Source organism: Alexandromys fortis, unplaced genomic scaffold (genome assembly GCF_014885135.2).
Source record: "Alexandromys fortis isolate MF-2015 unplaced genomic scaffold, M_Fortis_MF-2015_v1.1 scaffold_303, whole genome shotgun sequence".
Lineage (NCBI taxonomy): Eukaryota > Metazoa > Chordata > Mammalia > Rodentia > Cricetidae > Alexandromys > Alexandromys fortis.
The window spans coordinates 1,008,083-1,028,783 of NW_026068181.1; the positions used below are offsets into that span (position 1 = coordinate 1,008,083).

The 20,701-nt window shown below is 37.0% G+C and overlaps 2 protein-coding genes across 2 annotated transcripts; both read left to right on the forward strand.

Annotated features, from left to right (window-relative positions):
* The first annotated feature begins 6,407 nt into the window (after positions 1–6,407).
* Positions 6,408–7,361, forward strand: LOC126492684 (olfactory receptor 52N5-like). The gene has a single exon (XM_050129224.1). It carries the CDS (start codon positions 6,408–6,410, stop codon positions 7,359–7,361), a length of 954 nt encoding a protein of 317 aa, XP_049985181.1.
* An 11,901-nt stretch (positions 7,362–19,262) lies between these two features.
* On the forward strand, positions 19,263–20,213 carry LOC126492682 (olfactory receptor 52E4-like). Its single transcript, XM_050129222.1, has one exon. It carries the CDS (start codon positions 19,263–19,265, stop codon positions 20,199–20,201), a length of 939 nt encoding a protein of 312 aa, XP_049985179.1. The 3' UTR covers positions 20,202–20,213.
* Positions 20,214–20,701: the final 488 nt, after the last annotated feature.

Below are 20,701 nucleotides of genomic sequence, written 5' to 3' on the forward strand. Positions count from 1 at the left end.
GTCTTATCACTAAAAAAAGTTGGTTCATCTGAGTGCTAAGGTACATGCCTTAGAAAAATCTAATAAAACAAATCACAGAGATGTTCAAATCCAAACAGAAGAATTTAATGAAAAGCCAATTTCAGCATTACATTATAAGAATATAGAGGAGCAGCCTAAGATTTTCTGATAACCAACCTTAAAATATTCATAACCAATTGAATGATTAAAAACCACCCACCTCACCACTTGGGATGAAAAACAGGATGATATAGATATGATAGGATAAAAGTGTAGAATCTACTTTGAAAAGAAAAAAGGGATGATATAGATAAGATAAAAGGCAGATTATTAAATTACTTTTTTTATTGAGAATAAGAAAAAAAAGTTTCCGCCGCCTCCCAGCCTCCCATTTCCCTCCCCCTCCCCCACTCTTCTCCCCCTCCCCCACTCTTTTCCCCCTCCTCCCACTCCTCTCCCCCTCCCTCTCCAATCCGAAGAGCAGTCATGGTTCCCTGCCCTGTGGAAAGACCAAGGTCCTCCCCACTCCGTCCATGTCTAGGCTTGGTGGGAGCCTAGCCAGGTTGGATGTTCACCTTCTTAAATTACTTTTAAAAAGCAACTACTAGTATTAAATGTTTCACATTAGATTGGACTTTTGTATAGTATATACAAATTTAAGATTAATTTTGTTAGAACATACTGTACAAACATTTCTACTCTTGTTCAAGGTATTATACCTATAAAACTCATTTAACAATGTAATGTAAATTTTTAGTCCTTGAAAATTATTATTACCAACTGTTTAGGATAATAAGGAAATGCAGATTAGTAGTTAATCACCTATTATAATCTAATTTGTAGTCACATTAGGTATCTTTGTTTTCAAGGTCAAACAAGTCCCTCCTCTTGAAGCTCTGTGTACCCAAAGAGGAGGGAGATGAATGACTGTAGGAGCCAGAAGAATCAAGAACACCAGGAGAACATGGCACACAGATTCAACTAAACAGGGTTCATAGCAATTCACAGAGACCCAAATGGAAATCACAGAGTGCATGGGTCTACATGAGGTCCTCTGTATATATGTTGTAGTTGTTTAGCTTGGGGGTCTTTGTGGGGCTCCTAACAGTGGGAGTACAGGTATCTCTGACATTTTTTGCCCGTTCTTGGGACCCTTTTCCTCCTTCCCGGTTGCCACCTACAGCCTTTATATGAGGGTTTGTGCCTAGTCTTATTGCCTTTATTTAATGTCGTGTTTGGTTGCTATGCCTTGGAGGCCCACTTTTTGTGTGGAGGGAAATATAGAAGCAGTGGATCTGGGGGATAAGAGAAGGGTGGCTGGGAGGAGTGAAGGGATGGGAGGCTGTAGTGGGGATGTAGTCTATGAGAGAAGAAAAAAGAAAAAGAAAAAATAATGAATATAGAATTTTATTTTTACATAGCCTAGGTTATTTGCCCTACTACATGTCCCTATAACCAAAGACTAAGTCAAAAGGCTGTTATTAAACATAATGTCTTGGTCCTCATCTGACTCTGTTCTATACTGTAAACTCTAATGACACAAGCCTCCTCAAAGTCCTAAGCTAGTTATTAAAGCATGATGTTTTTCCCCTTCAATCAATCTACAAATTATGTACTCCTCACACAGTTTGCCTTCCCCTAAATTCTCTCATGCTTACTGGACTGCACCCCATTGAATCACTTGAGTCTTTGCACACTACAAGCATCTATTAAGAGATTCACCTTGATTTAGTTTGCTAAGTCTGGATGTTATAGATCAGAATAATCAAAGACAGAAAACATGGAAAATCAAAAGTGTTGAAGAGGGGCTAAGGAGTTAAGAGGGTTTTCTCATCTCACAGAAGCCCAGAGTTTGATTCCCAGCACCCATGTTGGGCACTGCACCTATGGCCTGAAACTACAGCCCCAGGGGATCCTATACTGTTTTGTTGCCTCCACAGTTGCTGCAGACATACAGACACACATACACATAGATAAAATGAAAATAGTTTTAAGATGAAATAATTAGTTAAAACTTACATCATAAGATAAACTTGCAATTCTCAACCATCCCTAGCCATCTTAGCACAGTACCCTCTTCATAGCTTTTCTGTATTCCACAGCAATATTATATACTGACCCTCAGTAAAATGATAAAAAGAAAAAGAAAAGACAAAAGAAAAAAGAAAAGGAACATATAAAGAAAAGTCCAAGCACTTCTGCCTATTTTGTTTAGAGATATCCCTCCATGACAAAAAGAAACCCAAGAACTATAGTCACAATACTTAGAAAAAATTCATAGATATAAAGATATACAAATCCTCAAGAGAATTTATAGAAATGCATGTTATTTTAAATGTCCTTATTAATTTTTTAGTTAATGACCACCTTCTATTTTTGAACTCACAGTATAAGTACATTTATAATATTATTTAATTTTTTATTTAAAAATAATATTTTGACCATGCTTCTCCCAACTTCTCCCAGAACTTCCCTACCTCCATACTCACCCAATTTCGTGGACCTTCCCCCATCAAAATAAAAAGCAAACCGGCATCACAGAACAACAACAACAAACCCAAATATTAAAACAAATAACAAAACAAAAATTTCCAAAATGAAACAAAAGACATCCTTCCATAGACACACAAACAACAGAATTCATTTTGTTTCTAATTATTTTAACCAGGAATCTCTAATTTCTAATCCCACCATGGGATGGGAGTTACTTCCTGGACATCTCTCCTTTGGGGGATTAAAGAAAGACTTTTTTTTATTTGCCCATATATGCAGCACCTTGGATCACTAGTTCCCATAAGGCTGTGTGGTCTCTAGAGACTGTTAAGCATGTTCTACATAGAGACTTGGTACTTCAGAGAGTAAAAGGTCATGTGTGTTTCCTGTAGACTCTCAGCTGGGCAATAGTCTTCAGGTGACGCCAGCGGCTGCCATCATACATCATCCTGAGTCCTTTCCCTGGCATGAGCAGGCCTCAGCCTCCTTCTCTGCAGCTTTATTAAGGTAAAGATTGATTTCGGCTCTCCAGATAATCTGATACCCTGCTCATTGTGCAACAAAGCTGGGTGTCATTTCAATCTACCTGTGTCATCACAGGAAACAAATGAGTCAGGAGTTGACCTGTTGAGGAGACTGTCTGTGATTTTTTAGCCTGAAAAAATAAACAAGAGATGTTCATTCAAAGTAGACACAGTATTGTGTGAGATGGGGAGTCTCATCTCAAGGTGAGATGCTCTCGACATGTCTTTTAGAATATACCAAAGCCTCCATTTATTTATTTATTTGTTTCAATGATTTGTTACCAGAGATAAACATGTGGGATTACACAATAAACTCACTAAGGTTCCTTAAACCAATGTTAAGTGGATCAGCACTACTCTCTAACTACTAGACTGCCTTTACTAGTTCCTTCCCTTTCTTCAATTCAGCTATGCAACTTGCAATAAACAGAACTTTAACTGGCCAGAGTTTTTTTAGAAGTAGTACTCTCCTCATTCAAAAATAAACTTTGTAACAGATTTAGCCAATGCACTAAAACAATTCACAGAATAATGAAGGGGTAAAGTGAATGTAAATTGTCCTAGATTATTGACTCTATTGAAATTAAGAAAGAAATTTCTATTGAAATGAAAAGAGAAAGAGGGGTTATGGGTACCATTTGCTTCACCAGCACTTAATTCAAAATCACAAAATTCTGTGCCCTTAAGAAAGTTATTGGATATACTCTCTTTGTTAGTTAAAAGTATTGGGTTGTAGACTTATTATAAGAAAGTTATCAATTTCACAATTAATTTAAATAATAACTAAGCAATAGTAAATGGATGACTTACATAACCAAAAAGAACTGCTACTTTTCTTCACCCAGGCATATTGACCAATATGAGATGTAAACTTGCTATTTCTGTGCAAAAGGAACCTAAAACAGCTGAGGTCTTAGTCAGGCAAGAGTTAGCACAGGTGCTGTTGCCATACAATGGCAAATATCTGAGTTCTTCCAAAGTTTAACAAGATAGATTCCATACACTTAAGATATTTTGGAACTGACATTTTGAAACTACATCCACAACTCAACAGAAATCACATCAGAGTCTAAGCATCCCCTTTCTGGACTTGCTTATTACAGATGTTCTCCAGTAGACTGGGGAAAGGAGTAGTCAGATAGATCATAAGATTATATTTTGTGACTTTGTCCCTGAATTCCTAAGATAAAATGTTTCTGGCCCGGATCACTGCTAGAGATATATGTAGTATGAGGGTGAAACCAAACATAAAGGCGAGTCTCTTTGTCTCTTTTGACATGGACACTGGGACCAAGTGATAATACAAAGGAATCTGTCTTCTGTTTCAACAGCCAAAGGCAAGCATGACAAGCCAAAGGCAGCAAACATTTTGCATCAAATGGCTGCCCGATGCGGGGTGAGGATCCAGCAGAGGCACCAGTCATAGAATCCGTTTCTGGGTTTCCCAGGAGATCCTGGAGCTCAGGTACCTTGATCAGGTAATACACTTATTGTTACCAAAGGGGTGAAAAAAAACACAAGATTTGTCAAAATTAATCTCTACTAGCAGGCAAATCAAAGATTCTGTATCTAGTGAGAGTAGCCAACCTCATGCTCTTGAAAGTTCTCTTTTAAAGACTGGCACTTCTCTGTACTCTGAGAAGACTTATGGAGAGAAGTGGAACAGCATGCATGCCTTCAATACACTTGTATTTCATCTTGCATAAGGCAATAGATGTGGATATGATTTCAGTTTTCTGCATGTGGACAGAAGCCTATCCCAGTACCATTTACTAAAGGACATGGGAGAGGATTAAGAATGGGTGTATTGGAGGGTCTAGGGGAAGAAAAGTGAAAGGAAAAGAGATGTAATTTTATTTAAATTTCAATAAAAACATTAAAAATATTAATTTAGTTACTAATATATGGATATATATCTGGGATTCCTATTTTGTTCCATTGGTCCATGTGTCTGTTTTTATTCCAATACCATTTTGTTGAAGCTACTACAATTGTGATATATTGCATTTATTAACTTTTATGGTATGCTGAACCAAACTTTCTTCTCTTATTCAGTCTGTTTGATCATAATAAATGACATTTTTAGTGTGCTTTTTTTATTTGCTAGAATTTTGTTGAGGTTTTTACATTTAGCTTCATCAAAAATATAGACCATGGTTTTCTCTCTCCTTTCCCCTTCTTTCTTTCTCTCTATTCCTTTCCTTCCTTCCTTCCTTCCTTCCTTCCTTCCTTCCTTCCTTCTTTTCTTCCTTCTTTTTTCTTCTCTTTTTTCATATAATGTTTATTCACCTTTGGTATCAGGATGGTAATTGTTTTTTTTAAATGAGTTTCAAAGTATTGTCTTCTCTTTATATTGTCCATTCTTTAAATTATTGGTAAGATTCATGAATGAACATATCAAATCCTAGGCTTTAATTTGTTAATTATCTAATCTTTTTATTGGTTATTGATTTGCTAGCATAGTGTTGTGCATAATAAACTCTTCTTAGATTATATATGGTAAATCACACTGTTGATATGGAATAAACTGAAATGCAAAGAAAAAGTTATTTAAGAGAAATAACAATAATCTTACTACTACATGCTGACAAACAAAATTAATTTAATATAAAAAATTTCTAGTCCTCTTCATATGTAATAATTTACCCCTGTAAGTTATGCCCTATTTCAAGGCAGGTTAAACAATAGAAGACTTATAAGTATTGGTATCATACACGAGTAACAATTTTATCTTATGTGAATAATGATTTTATTATCATATATAAATTACCCATAACAGATTTCATTGCACTACTTAACATACTCTTATTTAAACCACATTCCTCCACTACCCTCCCTTGTCTCCCTCCAATGTCTACTGATTCCTTTGGTTTTCTCATCTACTCATATCTTAAAAATACAATTTGTGAATCACTTAGTTTAGTTAAAGCTAATTACAGGACTAGAGTGAGGAGTTATTTTAGGAGTATGGCATCCTGCCACTGGCTGGTTCTCTCTCTCTCTCTCTTTCTGTATGTGTGTGTGTTTGAGAGAGAGACACAAAGAGAGAGAGACAGACAGAGAGACAGACAGAGAGCCCTGTTAAACATCTCAGTCCCCCAGTTTGTGCTTCTATTTAATGGTAAAAATATTATAGCTCCAAGGTTTTAAAATCAAACTTAGATAGTTTCAAAAACTGTTAAATTATTGCCTCGAATATTAGTATTTTCCAATAATTGTGCCCTTTAAATGTCACCAGAACTCAAAACAGCTGATACTACTTATAAATGTAATCTTACTATAGTTTTATGTTTTCACCTAGAAATAAACTAATCAATCCTTTTTGTTTTGTTTTAATTCATTTCCTCAGGATAGAGACTCTGGAACAATAGTGTGTTCATTGAATTAGCTATGCTGGTTTCCAACAACTCATATGCAGCCCCACAGTCTTTCATTCTTAATGGAATTCCTGGTCTGGAAGCATTACACACATGGATCTCCCTTCCACTCTGCACAATGTACATCATCTCCCTAGTGGGCAACTTTGGCCTTGTGTACCTCATCTGCTATGAGGAATCCTTACATCGCCCAATGTATTTCTTTCTGGCTATGCTTTCCCTTGTTGATCTGTTTACCTGTACAACCACTCTTCCCAACACCCTCTTCATCTTCTGGTTCAAACTCAAGGAAATTAGCTTCACTGCTTGCCTAGTTCAGATGTTCTTTGTGCATGGGTTCACGGGAGTGGAGTCTGGGGTGCTCATGCTCATGGCCCTGGACCGCTACGTGGCCATTTGCTACCCACTACGTTATGCTACCATACTTACCAACTCTGTCATTGCCAAAGTTGGGCTTGCCACCTTCTTGAGAGGTGTGTTGCTGATGATTCCTTTTCCATTCTTGGTCAAGCGTTTGCCCTTCTGCCAAAGCAATGTCATCTCCCATACATATTGTGACCACATGTCTGTGGTAAAGTTATCCTGTGCTAGCATCAAAATCAATGCTATTTATGGTCTCATGGTTGCACTCCTGATTGGTGTGTTTGACATTTGTTGTATCTCTGTCTCCTACACTATGATCCTCCGGGCAGTGGTCAGCCTGTCCTCAGCAGATGCTCGGCAGAAGGCCTTCAGCACCTGCACTGCCCACATATCTGCCATCATCATCACTTATGTTCCAGCCTTCTTTACCTTCTTTACTCATCGTTTTGGGAGTCACACTATCCCTCCTTCTCTTCACATCATTGTAGCTAATCTTTATCTTCTTCTTCCTCCAACTCTAAATCCCATTGTTTATGGAATGAAGACCAAACAAATCAGAGACAGCATCATTAAATTCTTTCACAGTGAAAAAGGTTCAAGGTGACTCAAGTAAAATTTCTTGACCTTTTAAAAGCAAGTAGAGGAGTTGTCAATAAAACTCTCACAAGGAAGAAACCATGAGTGATTTCCATTACCTCTTCAACGATGTTGAGGAAAATTTGCATATGGGTTTATATCTCAATGCTTTTCCTATCTTTTCTCTTCATCTTACTTTTAAAAAATAATTTATCTTTACTTGTCTGATAAGACTGTGTTTATCATGCACAACATGGTATTTTAAAGTAAAGAGATAGATCTGTTATAATTAAGTCTAGTTAATGTCACAAATACAGAAGTAGAATGATGCTTTTTCACCTCAGTCCTCACTGATATGGGATAACAATGATTTCCCTCCCATAGATCCGTTTCAGACATATTGCATCTGTTTTAGTGTTTCCTTAAATAATTTGTTNATTAGTTTCTTTAATATCTTCTGACCTGGGAAATACTGAAGATAAAATTCATCACATGAATTAATTGAATAAATATGTAACCTCTCTCTATATTAAGTTCAAAAGGTTTGCCCTGTCATTAAAGTTCCTAGAACGGACACACACTTCTTACTCAAAGCATAAATGTTTTAAGAGTCATGGTGATTGAACCATCTGGTATAGGGTATAAGTCTTCAAGTTTCAGGCCAATTAATTGGTAAAATGAGTGATAAATTTGTTCATTTACTTATACTTATTTTTCATTTTCCAAATTAATGAGTCTTTTTATTTGTTCATGTTACAGGATATTTAATCATATTGTGAACCCCAAAATTGCATTGCTTATTAGAAAAACCTGTTTCTAGTGATGTTATGGCCCAGCCCTAGAATTTTCTGCTTGAATATTGTAAACAAGATCAAATAAAGCCAGACATAGATTGCAATATTGTAAACAAGATTAAATAAAGTCAGCCACAGGAGCAAGCAACCAGTTGACAGGAAGTGAACATAATAAAAAAAAACATAAAGAGTAAGAAGGAATCAGGAGGATGGATAAAGAGATGTACAGGAAATAAAAGGGAGAGATGTTTAGTTTGATGAGTTTTGTTGGAAAAAAGAAAGCTCTTTTTCTGGAACACTGGCAGAGGAGGAAGGTCAGCTGGGTGCTTTCTTCTGCCTCTCTGAGCTAGCATGTTTCCACCCCAGCATTTGGTTGCAGGGTCTTTATTTGTAAATTTGAATGACTGAGATTTAGTAAAAAACAACATGCTCAACTGAAGCCTATTATGGACTCTTCCATTTTTCTTCCCTGTCACCAATACTCCCATCAGAAGTTTTAATATAGACAAGATACAAATATTTTTTAAACTATGTAGTTAAGATACCAACCTTTACAGAAGTCAGGGAAGAGACAAGTAGTCCAATAAAAGTAGAAAGAGTGGAGGCCAATTACAGTTCCTTGGATACCTTAGTAGATAATGAGTAAAGGGAAATTTGGCTACTCTAAGATATGGTGTGCTCACAATTTGACAGCAGTCTATGGGAGGGATGTAACAGCTTTTAACAACTGCTAAGGCAGCACAGAAGGTGATCATCTAACCTTAAAAGAATTAAAAAGTCACAGAGAATGGTATTTTGTTCATAATGTAATGCATAAGAAAATCAATTTATTGATATGACAGAGTTTCCTTTTTTTCTATGTCTATGCTTTGACTAGCAGCTTACTTGCTTCAGGTCAAGTGCATTTCATTCACAAATATGCTTCTTAACTGGTGATTTGTGTGCTGATTCTTTAAAATGTTTTAGTCTCTACAAATACAACAGGAGAGATACTGATGATTAAAGAATTGTGTCAATAACATACAGGTAAAAATATCAGTTACAGATTTTAAAACTGGCATTACTAAAGATCATACTTCAAAAGCTTTGCAGAAAAAAGTTACTTAAGAAAGAAATAGAGACTATATTTAATGGAATCTGAGTATTGATTTTGTTCTCAACAGTTATGCACTCTCTTTTATACAGTAGAACTTCTTTTCAACTGAATATGTCTGGCACAATATGTCAATAATCCCCAATACTGTCAGCTGTGTGGCAGTATATTGGAGGTTTTATTTCCAATGTAAGCTAATTGTTCAGTTTTATCTCAACCTAGGATCATATACCATCCCCAACCTTGGATCCCTCCCTTTTAGAGTAACTGTTGTGATTCTTATTTGGGGCAGTTTATAAGGACCTTTGAGGACATAGAGAGAATTTGAATTATCTATGAAGTCATGATACTTTTTCATTGTTATTTCTGTTCAACTTCAAAACAACATTTCCACAATTGAGAAATCAGGTCTGTTTTATGCAACTTTTTTCTTGCAGAAAAATTAAATTGCATATATAATACATCTCGGGAACATAAATGTCATATATTCCCTAAGTTATTTGTGTCAGAGGTAAACCAGTACTTTAGTCAAGATCCTAATTGAAAATCTGAAAGAACCATTATTGTCTTGGATAGATTAAATTAGATAATGGCTATTCCTTCACAAAAGTTCAATAAAACCTTTTTTATCAAACTATTATACTTAGATTTTATATATGTATGTCATATTGTGTTTATCACAGAAGTTCAATAAAATTTTTTATCAAGCTGAAATAATTAGATTTTATATATATCATATTGTGTTTATTTTAATAAAGAGCTATATGCCTAAATTATTGATCTAGTTCCCTTTTTTATACATTTAAACTATAACATTGGGATTTTTTTGGCAAGAATGTTCTCAGCAATGGTCCTATAATTCCTAAGAATGAGCAATCAAATGTTGTTAGTAGAAGTCTAGCTTTAAAAGCAAGGTTAAATTTGTATTTGACACACCAAAAAATCCTTCTTAAAGGGGTTATTACAACATTCCCAGAGACTAACTACATTCCCTCATTAATTATTCCAAAACTTAGTGGCTTAACAGGATAGTATTTAGTCATTCTCATGATTCTGTGGGTGACTAGGATGGGTGGTTTGCCTGCTTTCTGTGACACTCACAGAAGTCATAACACTGAACATTATCTGACTTTTCCAATTTCATTATCTTACTAATAACCAACTTCTCTGTTCTTCTTGTATTATGTAATACTGTGTGATACGTGGCCCACAATCAGACATTTATACAACTGTAAGAATCAACATTTTCAGTGACAAAGACATGTTGCTACAAATGCTACATAATTGAAATGAATTTAAATTCAAGATAGACTCATTATTTTTAATGTAACAGTGTACCAAACTTCACTGATATGGGTACTAGAGAGATGGCTCAGTGGTTAAGAGCATTAGCTGTTCTTTCAGAAGACCCAGTTTAATTCTCAGCACCATTATAGTGTCTCATAACCTTCTGTAACACCGGTTCTAAGGGATCTGATGCCTTCTTCTGACCTCTGCAGACACCAGTTTGTGATATACAAGCATGCAGAAAAAAAATCCAATACATTAAATAAATAAAAATACATTGCAACTGACCTTTGAGTTGCTATTTTCATTTATTGGGGATGCAATGTCAAAAAAAATCCCCAACTATTTGAAAAATTTACCAAAACTCAAGTCCCCCTTCTTCCAGTTATGTATCTGTATGTGATCATATGTCTCAAAACAACATATTTCAAAAATTTTCTGCAGAAGTATATACAAAAATGAAGTTACCATATTTTGAAAGTATTAAAACACTTTGGGATATATAAAATGTTATTTTTCTCTGATTTTTGTTTTTAAAATTTAGCTTATTTTCACACAAATATTATGTGAGAACATTTAATAACCATGTTATATTAAACAAATTATTTTCAGGGTTAATTTTGAATATAGTCACATACAGATATAGGTCATATAAAGAAAAGATTTTGAGAGCCTCAGTAAAGTTTAGTAAGTAGAGTTAGGTGGTCGCAAAGCCAACAATCCTGAGACTTGTTGGTTAAGTATATTAAGAGAAAATTCCTTATTTTCATTAGGTATTCACTTAGTTGATTACTAACATGCTAGGGAGCTAACCTAATCCCTTACAAATGCTGAATGAACCCTATAACATTGAGCTACATTCTAAATTTTTCTTCCTCTTTAAATTAGAGTAGAACTTATGGGGAATAAATAAAGTATACAATCTTAAATATATGATATGATTGTTGCAAATATATGTATCTGTGTTACAAATACCAAATCAAAATATGGGGTTCACTATAAAGGTAAGCACATTTTTAGTTAAAATTGTTTGTTATTTTGCTTAAATTTTTGGTGAATTTCATTTTCAATCCTCCTTCCTCCAACTCCTTTCATGTTACCCACTCCCTCTCAAATTTATGATCACTTCTTTATTACACACACACATACACACATATAAAAATTGTTTATATATACCAAAAATCTACTGAGGACATTTAGTATTTCTCATATGTACATATATTTCAGGATTGACAGCTGATTGCTTGAGATTAGATAAGCTATCAGAAAGATCTCAGCCTTGGAGAAGACTGGTTCTCCACCTCTCAACAGACTTTCATTGCCTATGGCTCTTCTTCTGGAGTGAAATGTCTCCCATTCGTGTTGGCATGTAGACTAGTATGGTGACTAGGAACGCCTTGTTTAGGCAACTATATTGTTGAGATTCCGTGTGTATTACTGTCATGTCTAGCAGACACTCTCATGAAGTTAGTATCCTACTCCTCTGGCAACCTTTGTGTCCCTTCCTCTGTGTTCCCTGAGCATGCTTTAGACAGAGAACTCATTTTATAGGTGTACCAGTTGGGACTGGGTTCCTCACCATAATTTATGCTGGATCTTTATAGCAGAAGATGCCTACTTGTTAACCTCAGCTTCATAAGTTTTTTTTTCAGTTTATTTTTTAACTAGGAATAAAACAAGCTATACATATATGATGGAGGTGGGTCTTGTATCTATATGTTGCCTTCATTGGTTAATTAATAAAGAAAACTGCTTGGCCTGATAGGACAGAAAATTAGGTAGGTGGAGTAGACAGAACAGAATGCTGGGAGAAAGAAGCAGATTCAGGCAGTTGCCATGATTCTCCCATTCCAGACAGACACCGGTTAAGATATTCCCTGGTAAGCCACCTTGTGGGATACACAGATTATTAGAAATGGGTTAGATCAATATGTAAGAGCTAGCCAATAAGAGGCTGGAACTAATGGGCCAGGCAGTGTTTAAAAGAATACAGTTTCCGTGTAATTATTTTGGGGCATAAGCTAGCCATGCAGGAGCTGGGGCGGCCTGAACGCAGCCCTGCCACTCATATCACAACAGAGTGGCACCCAACGTGCTAATGAACTCCACGTAAAACCTGAGAGGGTTTAAAACGGAGAGAGAGAGAATTTAAGACAGCTTTTTGCTGTTTGTGGATTGCGTGCCACAAAGAAATTGTCCTGACTCAGCAGCAGAAAAAAACTGGCTGTTTTAAAATGCTGGCTTTCTGGGCTGTGCCGCTATTGCGATCTCTGTCTGGCTCCTGCGGGAGACAGAGCTTTTGAATGGAGCATTTGGAGTAAAGTGCTATGGCTTGCTTGATGGCAATGTGGACTGCTGTGTGCCTGGAACTGTGTGTGGCTCAGGGACACCAAATGGCTCTGAGGCAGAAGCAGCTCAGCTCCACCAAGCTGAACTATGCTGGTCTCAGGCTGGAACTACCATAATTACCATAATAACAGCGCAGTTAAGGTTTAGACTGGGCAGTAAACAGGCTCTACCTATTACCATATTACATCTACATGGTGCAACTTAAGTTTTTAAGAAGTGCTTAACATTTTAAGAAATGCTCCTGGATAGTAAGAAAAAAAATTACAGATTCACAATACCACATATTCAGACATAAAAGACCACTAAATGCATCACAGTGTTGGATGAGTGTACGTAGGCTTGAGAGAGAGAAGAAAAAGAATATAGAGAATAAAGTTAATGCCTTTAAAAAAAAAGGGTAAAGTCTTTAAAGAGACAGAGTACAGATAGTTATAGATTAAAAGAAATAAAGAAAAATAAGCCACGTAAAAATGGAAAATTCACAGAGAGTCTGGATTATGTACATTGTGATTTCTTTAAAATTTTTGACTGTGAAGGAGCTAAGTACAGAGAGACATTTTGTTATATGGGCTGCCAAGTGGAATCAGAACGGATATCATGAGGGTATGACTTCAGAATTTGGGTCTAAGGATATGATGCTTTGGAAAGGGTCTTCTTTTGTTTTCACAGAGGATGAGACCCTGTGGATTGGGTCTATCCCAATACGGTATGATAGACCACGCCCTCATGAAAGGTTGCTGTGAACACCCTCAAAAAATTACTTCACTGAACTGCCAACTGAGATAAACCTGGCACACAGGTTACACCATAAAGACCTGATTAACAGCCCCCGAAGCAATTTGGAGAGAAAAAACTGCGCCCATGTTCCCAAATATTGTTTATAAATGTTCTTTCACATTTAAAGGGGGATATGATATAGATATGAATAATTTGCATTGTTAAGGATTTTAAGGTCAATCTTGTTATATGTATATGTATTTCTCATCTTGATTAAGGAATTGTGATTATGTAGTTAATTTTTAAAATGTAATGTATGATTAGGAAATATAGTTGTTAATGGATAATCATCAATAATAGTCAAGCTTGTAGTCATGTTAGTTAAATTTTCTAGATATATAGAGACATATTTCAGTTAGATAGGCATTCTTCATATCTTTCAAAAACAACAGAATATGGCTTTTAATGTTTTAATAATTTAGGGCTTTTCATGACAATGAGACATATCTGCTCCTGAAAGCACCAATCTACTTCAAGAGGAAGATGGGCATCGAAAAGGCTCCTTATGGAGTTGGTTAGCCATTTGGGCAAGAAACTGCTCTTGCCTGGACTGATGCATAAACTGGACACAAAGAGCCCACAGAGAGAGGACTTCTGAAGTTCCCTAAGGGTGAGATGGTCCTCCGGGGTTCTTGACTCATGAAAGATTCTGCGAGACATTCTGCAGGACACAGTAGAAAGTGACTGAACTGTCTTTGAAACTTCCTGCTTCATGGAAATGTCTGCTGGATACTATGGGCCTGATGGCTGAAGATGAATGCCCCAACGGTACAGAGGAACTTTGGGTGACTGTCTAGGCAGAGAGATATCTCTGTCATTTCTAGAGTTTTGGTCTTCTTGTTTGCTTAGGTAATATTATATCCTTCTGGAGTCTTTGATGGAGTTGAAGAATGGTTAGTAATAGTTATAGTTTTTCTTAGTATGATAAAAGATAAAGTAGATATAAATATTGTAACTGTAATTCTTGCTTGATAACTGTTTTGCTATATGTAATTTTACTATGTTAAAATGAAAGCCTTTCTTTTTTGTTTAAACAGAAAAAGGGGAAATGATGTGGGAGTGATTTGTTATTAATAAAGAAACTGCCTAAGCCCCTTGATAGGCCAACCCTTAGGTGGGTGGAGTAGACAGAACAGAATGCTGAGAGAAAGAAGCAGATTCCGACAGTCGCCATGATTCTCCCACTCCAGACAGACGCAGGTTAAGATCTTCCCTGGTAAGCCACCTCGTGGGATACACAGATTATTAGAAATGGGTTAGATCAATATGTAAGAGCTAGCCAATAAGAGGCTGGAACTAATGGGCCAGGTAGTGTTTAAAAAAATACAGTTTCTGTGTAATTATTTTGGGGCATAAGCTAGCCATGCGGGAGCCGGGGTGGCCTGAACACAGCCCCGCCACTTGTATCACAACACATATAATTTTGGATATTTCTTCTAATTCTTTCTTTTGGATATATGTGTAGAAATCTGTCTTATGAGTCATTAAATATGCAGCTTTTATGTGAGATTTTGTCTTCTAGAAATGAGAGGGATGCTTCACCCATGATAAATCAACACTAGGGCTATGTAAACAAGCCCTCAAAAAGGACACCACCAACAGACAAGCCAAGACAGAAGGTGGTGATCTCTCCAGGCCCACCTCTAAGCAAAGAATCTGTAGGGAACAAGAAATGTTTGTAGGAGAAGTACTCTTCCTCCAGCAATGAGATCCCTAATTTCCTCTCCAATGCCAAGTGGTTAGTCCTGCTGGCATAAACATGTACAAGTAGCACTGAATGAATTGAATAGGATGTATTTATATATTTATACATACATGGAAAAGGCATGAATTATAAAAGAAGCAAGGTGGGGCATTGAAAGGGCTGAGGAAGGAAATGAAAAGGAAGATTTGGGAAGTACGGGCACTTAGCATCTTGGGCATACGTTCTGAGACTGGCTTCGGCAGAGAGATGAAGCAAAGGTGATGCTGAAATGTTCAAATCTAGATCACTTCCTCCTGAGTATCCAGGTAAGGATTGGTAGTGACTACAAGTCTACAGCCAAGTTTATCCTCAAGTGGTTTCTGGAAGCAGAAATTTCTCTGAGTAGAAAATACATGTTGAGTTGGTCATCAGGTCTTTCAGGAAAATCAGCTGAAGTTATTGGTCACAGTCAATTCAGCAATCATTGACTGATAGTGTCACACACACAAATAATCCTCGATAGAATAATAGATGTCATATGTGTGAACAGAGCACCCAGATAAACTTAAAACTGGGCACCAAACTATAAGCTCGGCAGAGCTTTAGGCATGATGATTATAAACAGGCCCACATCAACCATGGTCCAGATGTGCAGAAAATGCTGCATAGGCTGGTAGAGTGATGCCTATTGCTAGATGACTGAAGTGTTCAAGTGGGTTGTGCTGTTTGTCATCATAAGTGGTTGTGAATGTCTTAGCAATCTTGCTCTCCCTCAGCTTCACATATCACATTCTCTAACCTGTGCTATTTATATATGGAAGAATTTCCGAATCTCACAAAAATCACTCTGTTATTCTGTATACCCAAACTCATCTACGCCATACACTAGATAGTGGGGTCCTAATTTATGTTACTATGAATAAATATGATAAGGAACTTTAATACTCCAATAAAGAATGGCTAATCTCTGAATGCTGACATGGTAGAATAAAGGCTCTAAGTCTGGGTCTTGTTATTTCTGTATGCCAGGGAAGGGATACTGGATTCATTTGCATGGATGCTTTATGAATGGGGGAACCTAAAAAAAAGTTATTTCCATGTTTTCCATTATCTTGTAAAACAAACAAACAAACAAACTCTCATTCATGCTCATATAAGTAGCCCTAATTTAAAGTTGTTAATTCACCAATTCCTCTTAGTTAACCCTCAGCAAAAAGATTACCTAAGAAGCCAGGAGCCTTCCTTCTCACTCTGTGCTAAGACCCATGTTCCGTTCTGTAGCATAAGCCTAATTTTATAATTTCTGCCTCTCTACAGTATAATACACATTTTCAATGACATAATCTTGCTCTGTGGTTGTAAATCCGAGCATCTTTGATGGTTTAATGCTGCTTAGTGAGAGAGTCTGCAGGGATAATTAGAGTGCAGACTAATAGTAGGAAATGATAGTCACCGACTCCAGGGCTCAGAAATACAGTCACAAGAGGATTAACTACTATCTTTCAAGAAGAGGAAAGTTTAAATCCTCAGGGAATTATGGTCTTTTCAGCTATGGGTTGGCTGTGCAAAGTCTGCTGCAAAAGAAGTATAAATTCTCCTTTCCAGGGACAACACATGGAATGAAGTCAGAAAGGGAGGTCCTTCTCTGCCTTCCCTGAGAGGCCACAGACCATGCCCAGGGCAGCTGCTGCTGCTCAGGTCTGAACTCTGGAGTAAGGTACTGAAACAAAAAGAGGTGAAGTCTGAAAAACAGGGATAAACAACACTTCTGGCATGCTATCAAACCTAAGAGAAAGGAATTTTTCAGACTATGAATACTGAGGTAAGTGTAATGTCTTTTATGTTGTTTCTTCTCAATTTCAGATTATCTAGAAGCATAGATTAAATTAAACAAAGTTTTAATATAAGGTGCATTATTTTATGTCATTGTAGATTTTTTTCATTAGTACTTTGAGAATTTCATACAACATCTGCTCTTCTCAGGACAACCACCCATTTTCTACCCACACAATATTGTGACTTCTTTTGAAAAAAAAGTCAAAGTGGATTCTGTAAAGAGTTAAATATCTATAGGTATATCAATAGGATGTTTGAAAATACTCTTGAAANTCCCTCATCTGTCTATTTGAATCTGTGTGTCATTTATCTCAGAAAGAAAGGAAGAAAAAGAAAGGAAGAAAGGGAGAGAGAGAGAGAGAGAGAGAGAGAAGGAAGGAAAGAAGGAAGGAAAGAAAGAAAGAAAGAAAGAAAGAAAGAAAGAAAGAAAGAAAGAAAGAAAGAAAAGAAAAGAAATATAGAGGAAGGGTGGAGAGGGAGAGAGGAGGGGGAAGAAAGGGAGAGAGGGAGGGAAGGAAAGAGGGAGGGAGGAAGGAAGGAAGGAAGGAAGAAAGAAAGGAAGGAAGGAAGAAAACTTCCCATAGCTTTCCTGCACCAAAGGAAAACAAAACTCCTTTATTCTTCCTCATACGCCTGCTTCCCAATCTCACAAAGAGTGATTGCCATCACTGTCATTCCATCATTCCATCTTTCAGATATCTACAGAAGTGCTTCCTTCCTTCTTTCCTTCCTTCCTTCCCTCCCTCCTTCCTTCCTTCTTTTTTCCTTCCTTCCTTTTATCTTTCTTCCTTTCCTCCCTCCCTCCTTTCTTCCTTGCTTTTCCTTTCCTCTTTCTTTCCTTCTATCTTTCTTAGTGTTATTACATTTATTTAAAGTTCAAATAGCTACCTAGCATGTGCAACACTTTGTTTCCAACACTGCAAAATAAAATGACAAAAATAAAAAGGATGGAGGTTATAAACCTGATTGCTTTTAGAGGGGTATGAGGAGTTGTGTGAAGATTTCTGAGCTGCTTCTTGACTGTTTGAGGTGTTGACCCACAGTAAAGTCTGTCTGTTCATTGTGTCACTTTCTAAGATCGGCCACCATATTTCCAGAGAGGAGTAACACTGGTTCCTAAAGCACTGCAGGATACCTAGTGTTAATAGAAGTATATTCTTTACACAGACTGAGACTGTAGCTCAGTGGAAGAGTACTTGTCTAGCATGTGAAAACCCTAGGTTTAATTCTTAATATAAACATTCCTTTTTTCTCCTGATAGCTTGGTTTCTTTATATATCCCTCCTGTTAATCTTTTTATTGATTTTTATTGGGTTCTACATTATTCTCTGCTCCCCTCCATGCCTCTACCCTCCCCTCTTCAACCCTCCCTGAAAGTCCCCATGTTCCCAATTTACTCAGGAGATCTTATATTTTTCTACTTCCCATGTAGATTAGATCTATGTAAGTCTCTCTTATTTCCTCATTATTGTCTAAATTCTCTGGGATTGTGGTTTTCAGGATTGTGCTTTATGTTTAAAAACCAGCTATGAGTGAGTACACATGATAATTGTCTTTCTGTGTCTGGGTTACCTCACTCAAAATAATGTTTTATAGCTCCATCCATTTTTGAATGTCAGTGTGGTGATTTTTCAGAAAATTAGGAAACAACCTTCCTCAAGACTCAGCAATACCACTTTTGGGTGTATATCCAAAAGGTGCTCAATTGTGCCACAAGGACATGTGCTCAACTATGTTCATAATACCATTGTTTGTCATAGCCAGAAGCTGGAAACAACCTAAATGCCCCTCGATGGAAGAATGGATAAGGAAAATGTGGTACATTTACACAATGGAGTACTACACAGACATTCTTTTAAGAATGGAAATCATCATGCCAAGTCTTAAATGTTTAATGTTAATTACTAACTTAAGCCAAATCTTCCCCATTCTTATTCATGTACTTACATATCGCCTTTGAAAGAACGAACCCTCAGTGTGTGTGTGTGTGCGCACACATGTGTGTGTGTTCTTACATTTGCATGCATGGTTAATACATGCATATATACACATCAAATGTTTGAGTTTTATTTATTTGTTTTTGTTTCAGATTTCAAAGAACAAAGAGGAATGTCCTGTTTAAATGGCACTAAGTTCCACCCCTCTTTTTTCCTCTTGCTGGGAGTTCCAGGCCTTGAAGAGATGCATGTGTGGATCGGTTTTCCTTTTGGCTTTGTGTATTTGGTAGCCCTTGTTGGGAACATCACTATCTTGTTTGTGATTAAGAGTGAACACAGTCTTCATCAGCCCATGTTTTACTTCTTGGCAATGCTGGGATCCATTGACCTGGGCCTATCCACATCTACAATTCCAAAGATGCTGGGCATCTTCTGGTTTAATTTACGGGAGATTAGTTTTGAGGGATGTGTGACACAGATGTTCTTCATCCACATGTTCACTGCAATGGAGACTGTTGTGCTGGTGGCTATGGCCTTTGACCGCCATGTCGCCATCTGCAACCCTCTGCGTTACAGCCTGGTTCTCACAAACAGAACAATCAGTCTCATCCTGGTGGTGGTATTTGGAGTAAATTTCATGTTGGTCATCCCTCTGGTATTTCTCATTTTGAGACTGCCTTTCTGTGGACACCATATAATCCCTCACACATACTGTGAACACATGGGGATTGCCCGTCTGGCCTGTGCCAACATAAAGGTAAACATGATATTTGGATTGATTCTTATATCAATGGTGCTTGTTGATGTGCTTCTAATTGCCATCTCCTACATGCGGATCCTACAAGCTGTCTTCTGCCTTCCTTCCCGGGATGCCAGGCTCAAGGCACTTAACACATGTGGCTCCCACATCTGTGTCATCCTGGTCTTCTTCACTCCAGCATTTTTCTCCTTCATGACCCACAGGTTTGGCAGGCATGTTCCTGCATACATTCATATTCTCCTAGCTAATCTCTATGTGGTTGTTCCCCCTGCCCTGAACCCTGTCATCTATGGGGTAAGAACCAAACAAATTCGGGAGCAGGTCTTGAGCATCTTTTGGAAGAAACGTTGACATAAGCCATCTCTGAGAGATGCAGCTTTCTCTGGGGAAAAAGGATTATATTTGTTAGCTACAAACTATTGTAACAGGAAAATCATAACCCATGACATTAGTATTATTTCCTTTATTATTTACTATTTCCACATACCTAATACAGAACATACAGTATGATGATTATGAAGATGATCACTGTGAAAATGTATGGAATTCTGGCCAGCAGGATGGGCCAAAGTGTAAAGGCATTGACCACCAAGCAGGGCAGCCTGAGTCAATGCTAGGAAACTGCTTTAATTCATTAATTAATTAATTAAAAGAGAACTTTTGGAATACCTAAGGCTTGACACAATTGATTTGAACAGTTCATTCCTAACTGAGTTGGTATATAGGATATAGTCAATTCTGTTGACATTATCATTCATATATATATATATATATCCACCTATTAATAGTTTTAATATTCTTTCAGTGTTTCTTAATTACTTATTCTTCATTAATAATTTCACTGGTATTTT

What these genes read in the sequence shown, in the direction of transcription:
- LOC126492682 (XM_050129222.1), top strand. Translation starts at nt 19,263, where the DNA reads ATGTCCTGTTTAAATGGCACTAAGTTCCACCCCTCTTTTTTCCTCTTG.
- LOC126492684 (XM_050129224.1), top strand. Translation starts at nt 6,408, where the DNA reads ATGCTGGTTTCCAACAACTCATATGCAGCCCCACAGTCTTTCATTCTT.